At 44.1% G+C, this 8,739-nt stretch overlaps 1 protein-coding gene across 1 annotated transcript; it reads left to right on the top strand.

Moving 5' to 3' along the window:
* The first annotated feature begins 5,080 nt into the window (after positions 1–5,080).
* Positions 5,081–8,409, top strand: LOC135445335 (trefoil factor 1-like). Its single transcript, XM_064708090.1, has 4 exons — positions 5,081–5,162; positions 6,054–6,200; positions 7,535–7,684; positions 8,402–8,409. Exons 1-4 carry the CDS (start codon positions 5,081–5,083, stop codon positions 8,407–8,409), a joined length of 387 nt encoding a protein of 128 aa, XP_064564160.1.
* Positions 8,410–8,739: the final 330 nt, after the last annotated feature.

The raw sequence follows: 8,739 nt of genomic DNA, 5'->3' as shown, positions 1-8,739 counted from the left end.
ACAGAACCAGAATTGTGTTTTCTCCTTTGTACTCCTTTCCTAATAACTGCTGAAAGCAATTTGCCTTTTTTTCACTTTGAATATTCAGCTGGCACAGTGATGGGAAGCTGTGTGAGTGACAGCAGCTAATTTGCAGCCCATCTTGGTGATTATTTACTTTGGTTACTCTTCCTCTGTGCACTTTACTTTTTATTTCGTTTACCATTTATCACCCAGTCAATCTTGTAAAATATTTCCACCACTGTTCAGCTAGCTGGACTTTAAAAAAAATATGAAAAATAATTCTGAATCATCAGCATATTCATTGCTTCATTATTCACCAAGCTTTCCTGATCATTTATGAGTATGTTGAGCAAAAATCCTCTCCTCTCTCCTGTGATTGCTGACCTTTGTCTCCTCTCTGAAATTACTTGTTTACCTCTTTCTGAATTTACTTCCCTGAAGTATTTTTTTCTAATTTCTTTATTTCACTTGGAAAAAAAGGGGTTTTTTTCTTCTAGTAGCTTCCTTTAATCTCTCATTTAATTATTCTGGGTCTATATGTGTGCCTGAGGACATCCTTCTCTTTTTTTTTTTGTTCAATGGTAAATATTTACTGAGATTTTCAGATTGTGTCTTTCAACAGCACCCTCCTGTTTGCCAGCATCTCACATATTTTACTCCTCCTTTAAGCCCAATTTAATAAGTCTTCTTGATTTATTTTTCCTTTTTTAGATGGGTAGGAGGTCAGGATTTGGACTCCCTCATTGCCTGTGGGATGGTAAACTGGAATGCATCATAACCATTATCATAACAAGACCTTTCAGAGGCCACATTTTGAACCAGATCTGCATTTTTTAGGAGTTTCTTTCCTTCTTTGGGTCACTGCAGATCTGATGTGGTCTAGAAAATAAACAAAATACACATTTCCCTGCTCTGCTGGCTCCAGCCAGTGTGTCCTCTTCTCCACAGGCTGGTCCCCACCTCATTTCAGGAATGATAAGGATTCTCTGGAGTTATTTTGGTGCTCACACAAAGTGATGGCAATGCTGAGATCATGGACTGCCTCAAGATCCCAGAGGCATTAGGGAAAATCACTGGCTCAGATCAGTATTTCTGAGCTGGCTCTAGGCTTTGCAGTCACAATCAGATTTTTTTGCAGTGTATTGGATGCTGAAATTCAGGCTTTTAGATCTGACTCAGCTCTGAGTTACACATTTGATTCACTTCAGTAATTAAATCTTTCTTTTCACCTTGGGCAAGGATGTTTGCCACAGAAATGCGACAAAAGTCCTCTTCCAGCACTGGCTGTGGTTTGCAGGAATGACATTTTCATTGAAGAAAATTCCCCTGAAGGAGTTTGAACTCACAAAGTTCAAGCTGATTTTGACAACTGCATGAACACATCTGTGGCGGGGATCTTTATCAAAGCCAGGGATCTCAGGGATTATTTTGAATTGTCCATTTCCAAAATGAAGATGTAGGGTTTTCTCTGTTTGTTTTTTGACCCCTTAGTGTTATCTGATATAGATATTGTCCTGGTTTGAGGAATTTCCTGTGCCAACTCAATATTTTCTGTGCCTCACACAGCTGGAAGGGGCAAATTGCACACATCCCTCTCCTTTGCCACTAATTTTTTCGCTGTTATGATGATTTATTTTAGAGAACACTAAAAACTTGAGATTAACTTTGTGGGCTGATCAGCAGTGATGTTGGCCCAGTGACAGATTTCTTCATGTCAGCATCCAAACTGAGTGTTACCACAAAAGGAAATTCCCTTCAGGGCAAAACACTCCCTTTAGGATGAAAATCAAAGTTACATTGTTTGCTTGTTATTTTAAGTGAAAAGATATAGAAAAAAAATTACCCTTGTCCTTCAAAAATTCTGGATTAGGAGAATAAAGAGTTGCAGGGTGCCACCAATCCACAGCAAGATCCAGCTGTGGTTTCTCCTTGCTGGGAAGGAAATTTCACCCCAGTCCAGCTGAAAGGGACCAGGGGAGGATGAGGAGGGAGGATCTCGGGTTTGGTGTTACTGGAATGGCTTTCAAGGTATTAAAGAGTCTTTTTTCTCAGCTCTGTGGCTGAAGAAGTTGAGACTCTTCAGCTTTGGTTTTAAAGGTTGTTTATTTTTTGTTATCCAATACTTTTTTTTTGACTTGCTGAGGTCTGTCCAGCAGGTTGAGTTGAGGCACAGTGACCGCCCTTGGGGTGGTGTTAGCTTTTTATACTAAAAACTACATGTACTTTATTTACAATAATTTTCTGATACTTATTACTAATGTTAGACAGTCTGTCTCTACTTAAAACTAATCTAAAAGTGTCACCATCACAGCAGAAGATGAAGGACAAGAAGAAGAAGAAGAAGAAGAAGAAGAAGAAGAAGAAGAAGAAGAAGAAGAAGAAAAGACAGGGCACAGATTCTTTTATTTTGCTTCTTGAACCTCCATTCAAAAACTCCAAAATTCTACATTTTTACATTGTGATAAATTCACTAACATGCTATTCAAACTTTTGTGGTTTGTAACTCTTCACACAAACCTGGTAATTGTTTCCAGGGGTTAAAATTAAAGGCACAGGTGTCTTTGTGCTAAGGTCTTTGAGCTTCCTGCTTGGGATTTGAGTCTTCTAGGGCAGCCAGAGGAATGTTTTGGGTTTTGACAGGAGGACATGGAGGCTGGAGAGGAGGAAGGAGCCTGGAGAGGAGGAAGGAGCCCTCCAAACCCCTCCTGGCACCTGCAGAGCCTGAGCTCCATCACAGAGTTACCGAAAGCTTTAGGCAGGTGCCGGCCTCTCAGAAGGAAACACATTTACAGGGAAACCCCAGATAATTTTCAAGGCTTTGCTATATAAACATATTAAAGATCTTTAAGTAATCCCCTGGCAGGGAGCAGGCAGCCCATTCCCTGTGCTGTGTTTGCTCTGAGATGCCAATCGAACGCTCTTTCCGCAGCGGGAGCTCGGGGCCAGATTTGCCTTTGTGCCCCCAGCTGGGATCAGGCCCAAGGGGTGACAGCTAGCAGATAAGGCCTTAATTAATGTCCAGAAAGAAGCAGGGGCAACAAACTTATCTGCAGTTTCAGCTGACTCACACGATGGGCTGATAATCTACTGAGAATGCCATGGTCCTCCTTGGGGATCGGGATCGCTGCTTTCCTCCTGCAGCCACCCTCACTGCCCATCTCCAGGCTCTGGAAAAGCTCCCCGTGATTTCTCTGCACAAGGCATCATGGTGGACCTCTGCACATCAGGGCAAAACTGGATTTTAAAGTTTTCAGTGCATTTTCTCTGAGTGATGGAGGTGAAAATGTGATTTGAGCTGCTGAGTGATGGAGCTGCAGCAGCTCTGGCTGCCTCTTCTGCCCCTTCTGCTCCACCTCCTTTTTCTTCCCCTTCTGCTCCATCTCCTTCTTCTGCTCCTTCTGCTCCATTTCCCTCTTCTTCTCCATCTTCCTCTTCTGCCAGCAGCCTGGGCTCTTGTGACATGAAGGATACACAAAATACCCAATTTACAATTACTACAAAATACCTAATTTATCAGTTGTGTCTGTCAACAAGAAATGCCTCCCATGTCTTAAATAGGGATGGATATAAATAGAGTTCATAACATATTGAATAAGTTCACCTTTAGGAAAAAGAACTCTATTATTTTTTTCCCTTGTAGGACAAAATCCCTCCCATTTTGTTGGAAATACTTTTCAACAAAAACTTCCTCCAAAACACAACCATAAGAAGCTGAAAGTTCTCACTTCAAGCTTTGTAATGGAAAGATGCACAAAACTGATTCTTATATAATATTCAAAAGCAAGAAGACACAAATCTGTCAAAGATGCAAAAAGTGCACTGAATCTCTTTATTTTGGTGATGGACAGGAAGGGTCACCTTGTGGTTTTCCCATAGGAAAAGTGACTGCAGGTCCCTCCTGTGGGGAGATGGTTCCACCATCTCACTGCTTCTCCTCCCTCCCTGGCCCTGCTCTGATTGCTTTTAAGAGCTGACAAGCAGCTAGAAGTTAAGAAATATTACAGTAAATGGTAGGAAATTGCCCAAAAGGAAGATGAAAGCCTTCAGCAGTCCAAGTCCCAAGGCCTGTTGTGCCAAAACAACCCAAAGGCTGCCTGGGAGGCCACCTTTGAAACCAGGAGAAAAGCAATCAGGAAATCATTAGGTCAAACACAGTGTTTGGCTTTGGCAAAACATGCAGGTGGTGCTGGATGGGTTGGGAAGTGCTGCTGTGCTCTGGGGATCAGGCAGAGGGGATGGGGACAGCCCCTGTTGTGGTGGCACCTCTGGAACAGGACCTTGCACAGGGCAAAGCAACTCCAAAATGAAGCTGGGACACTCAGGACTGATGCCTGGGTGGGCATAGCACCTGTGGGACAGGCTGAGATCATGCAGAAATTCTCATTTCTTCTCTTGCATCTCTTCTTGTTGAACTTCTTGGGCTTTTGGGGTTTGTTTCTTTCCCTGCTCTTACCTTTTTTTCCTAAATCCCCTTGTGTGGAAACCAACAGCGGCCTTATGTGCTCAGTATTTCTCAGCCACACCTTCCATTTTCTGTGTTTATGCATTTTTTCAGGTGCACAGTGCTCTCCTGAAGCTTGGAGGTATCAGAGCTCCAGCCCTCCTCACCCGAATCAGCATAACCAAAACCTTAAACCAGGTGGAAACCAAGGCAGAAAAGATACACTGAGTAGAAAATATATGTAGTGACTGGAAAATAAAACTGCCTAGACGTCTAAAATACTCTAAAGGCAATGAAATCAGAGCACAATGAAGTTTAGCACTCAGAGCCAGAGCCTCTGGCAGCCAGAGGCACCCAGCAGCATCCATTTGATTGTGGGATCACGTAATAGATCTGGATCTATAGGCACGTAACAGATATGTGATCAATAGCTCATGGGAGCCCAGAAATTTATCTCTGGGATATCACAATAGGCATGGCAACACTTCCTAAGCAAACAGAAGAAAACCCAACCTTCTGGGTGAAGCTTCAGAGGGAACAATGTTATCAGAGCCCGCTGGGCAAACATGGGGAGCGCATAAAACCCGCGGTTCCCGGGGAAGGCAGCACCTCTCCTCCTCTCCTTCTGCCACAGCCATGGATCTCAAGGTGGTCTGTGCCCTCTCCATCACTCTCCTCATAGCCCTCAGCGCCCTGGCAGAGGGGAGTGCACCTCCAAGTAAGTACCTGCACGTGCTGCTGCCCTCCAGGTACGTGTGGGACCCTCATCCCACCAAAGCCTGCCAGCTTGGGCAGCCCAGACAGAAAATGGCTTTTTGTGCTGCTGTTTATTCCCAAAGTGGAGCTTGCTTTTTAGTTTTTATCAGAGAGATGGATAGCAAAGAAAGATTGCTGCTGGACTCTTGTGTTGTTGGAATAACCAGGAGCCCACTGCAAAGACAGAGGGGGTCACTAGAACAGGACCAGGAGCCAGCTTTGTCTCAATTTTCTTCTGACATTTGGTTTGTGCTGCTTTGCCACGTGAATACAGTTTTGAAGGAGTCTATCTGCCTCCTCATTAAAGGCAAGTCATGTAGATAGCTCCAGAAGAGGAAAGCAAGTCACTCAATGACAGCTGGAGGACAGGTTCAGAATTTCTGGGTTGTGGCTGACTGTGCAAATGACTTAAAATGTTAAAAGCATTGCTGCAGCTATTTGCACATCATCCTGTATTTTATAATATTGCAAAGATTTTGTATCTTTGCACCTATTTGAATATCCATTGGACCTTTAAGTCTTTTCCTCTTCACATGAGATGGGCAAAGCAGCAAAGATTTAATAGCCTAATATTTGAAATTATTGGGATTTCCCATTTGGTGTGGTCAACTTGAAGATCACAAACCCCACTTGCTTGGCTGCAAGTGAGATAACAGACTCTCAAAATATGATGTACACCCCTGACCAAAGTTGGTAGTGTTGTAAAAGCAACTTTTAAACCATTCAGGTTGTGGTCGTAGCGGGGGACTGAAAAGATGGAAAGCATCTAGGGAAAGAGCATTGCTCCCAGTGAGCATTTGATAAACACCGCTGCAAACTGACACCTCTAACTTGCTCCTTCTGTTCTGAACAGCAAAATGCCAGTGTAAAGTGGTTCCAAAGGAGAGGACAAACTGTGGCTACCCAGGGATCTCAGCAGCAGAGTGCAAGAAAATTGGGTGCTGCTTCAACGCCTCAGTCCCCAGCGTGCCCTGGTGCTACAACCCCAAACAAAAGAAAGGTAATGTCTCTGCCAGAAACACTGATTTACCTCATGTTTGATTACCCAGAAATGTGTACAACCAGGGAGCACTTCTGCTTTTCTCCTTAGGCAAGAAAAGTGGGCACAAACCTCTGTTAGGGGACCAGTGGCAGCAAAATGCAAAATCGAGTGTTGCTTACCTGTCAGACTCCTGCCTCATCCTCTTCACACAATTTATTTCCTCTTCCTTCAGGTTTCTAGTTATCAAACAACCTGTGCTGATTAATTAGAGACATTTCAGTGTCATTTGTGGTCTTGTTCATGGGTAGAGCAAGGGATTCTCAGCACTTATTTAAGTGGGTTTGCTGCGTGGTTACACCTGTCAGCATCCTGCTTCTATTTTTTACCATTATTTTCTCAGAGAGGATAACAGCTGCTCTCTCCTAGTCTTTCTAGGATTAGCTGGATGTTTTACATAACTCTGTTAAGTAATGGAGTGAATTAGCTGTTTTAATTAACTCAGTGTAAGCTACATTTGCTGCGCTGACAGCACAGCTCCTTCTTAGGAGAACTTCAGGGCAGTTTCAGCAGCATGAAAGGAAATGAGGGTGCAAAGGCAATGTTACCCAACACAAGAACCTGATATAAAATGGAATTAGTCAACAGGGATCAGAATTACAGTGGGAAAAAATGGTTTTGCTTTTGAGCATTGCCTGCAATTCTTGTAAACCTTGAAAAACGAGCAACAGCAATGTAGGGTGGCATTCTATAGAATTGCTTTTCTGAGCAGAACTGCTCCATGAGAGGAAAACTGAAATATTCAAGCTGGGTGGTATAATCTCTTTACTTGGGATTTTAGCTTTAAGTGCCTGGGAGGGCTGTGATTTCCTCCTAAAACACTTATTTCCTTTCTGTAACCTAAGCTGGCACGCAGAGAGCGCTGGGTGGTCCTTTCCCTGTGCTGGCCAGGCTGCTCTGGGGTTACCTTGGGCTCAGCTCATGGCCATACCTGCTCTGAGGCCAGTGTGTGTGTGTCACCCCTGCAGGACACACAGGACTTCCCACCCTATTGCTGCATTTAGGATGGGCTGCTGCCAGACACTTCCAGGGTTGAATTTTGCCTCCTCTTTTCCCTGGGGCATAGCAGCAATTCATCACCCTTTGGAATTTAATTTGCTTAGGAGGCTGGGTGAGGATTTGGGTGAATCTGGTGGTTGAAATTGTTTCAGAGAAGGTCATCCCATCTGCCCAGTGCCCTCACCTTTGTGTCCTGTCTTTTATTTTTAATTATGTCACCAGGCAGACAGAGCACAGACTAACACATTCTCCTTCCTTCCTTTGTTTGTTTTTTTTAAATTTTTTTTGCTTTACAGTGAAGAAAGTGTGTCCCAACGACCCCTACAGCAGGATAAACTGTGGCTACCCTCGCATCAAGGCCAAGGACTGCACAAGGAAGGGCTGCTGCTTCAGGCCACACCCCGCCGGTGTCCCCTGGTGCTTCTACCACCGCGTCGTGGAGGAAGGTAATGTCCCCCTGCAGATGTTCCCGTGTCCCTCTGGGTGCTCCTGGCACAGTCCCCGCCCTGCCCAGGCCTGCTGTGCTGTGCCAGACAGAGAATCCTAAAGGTGTGAGCAGAAAAAGGTGGCTAAACCCAAAAGAAATATCTTATACAGAGAGTGGCAATGTTCCTGCTCTGCCCGGGCTGGGTGTGCTGTGCCAGCCAGAGCATCCTAAGGGTGTGAGCACAAAAAGGTGGCTAAACCCAAAAAACCCAGCTTTTTGTACAGAGAGTGGGGTGCTGCTGATGCACCTGAGCCAGGGGTGTGTGGGCAACGTGAGTTTAAGACCCCAGCTAATCTCAGAATAGAGGTGCAGCCACCCCGCTCACATCCACCTTACCATGAGAGATAAAAGGCTTTGCTTTGGAAATCTGGAGTGAAACTTGCAGAAATTTCTGATCCCCAGCTAACTTTGTTTTAGTTGGGATTGACATTTCGGCATATTTAATAACCAATAGCCTCGGCCACACTGTGTTCTGTACTACACACAACTCACCATAATTTGGTTTTACTGATCTGGATCATAATTGGCAATTGACATCTATGCATGGGGGTCAGTAGAGACGGCTGAAAAATTCCATTTTAGATGTCCTACATTGAGGCACAACTCTTCCTAGCATCTTGTGTGATTTATAGAGAAAACATTCCCCTTAATCTGCTTCTCCTCCTTTCCTCCCCAGCTTGTTAAAGGAGAAACTTCCATTGAGAACTTTGAAACTTTGGATCTACTCCAACGGAATGACAGACGGAGGTCCCAGCACAGACTTTGTATTTTCAACAGCCATGATTCTTAGGCTGGTTTTTTATCTGGGATTGACTCCTTTCTGATGAAAAGTTATGGTAGCTTTTATTCTCTCTGTAGGCTAGCACTGCACAGGTTTTCACTGTAATAAAACAAGTACAAAACAACTTGTGAGGGTTTGTTTTTTTTGCTGTCTCTATTTAAAAGCTGTGTATTTCTCCGTTTCCCAGGAAATTTGGCATGTCAGCAACCTGCTGATGAGGGAGCAGGCACCAG

This window comes from Zonotrichia leucophrys, chromosome 1 (genome assembly GCF_028769735.1).
Source record: "Zonotrichia leucophrys gambelii isolate GWCS_2022_RI chromosome 1, RI_Zleu_2.0, whole genome shotgun sequence".
In the NCBI taxonomy this organism is placed as follows: domain Eukaryota; kingdom Metazoa; phylum Chordata; class Aves; order Passeriformes; family Passerellidae; genus Zonotrichia; species Zonotrichia leucophrys.
The sequence above is the reverse complement of the archived record's forward strand: the minus strand, read 5'-3'. Positions and strand labels throughout refer to the sequence as shown.

Coding starts and splice junctions, on each gene's coding strand:
- LOC135445335 (XM_064708090.1), top strand. CDS start 5,081: ATGGATCTCAAGGTGGTCTGTGCCCTCTCCATCACTCTCCTCATAGCC. Junction 5,163..6,053: donor AGAGGGGAGTGCACCTCCAA/GTAAGTACCTGC, acceptor TGTTCTGAACAG/CAAAATGCCAGTGTAAAGTG. Junction 6,201..7,534: donor CAACCCCAAACAAAAGAAAG/GTAATGTCTCTG, acceptor TTTGCTTTACAG/TGAAGAAAGTGTGTCCCAAC.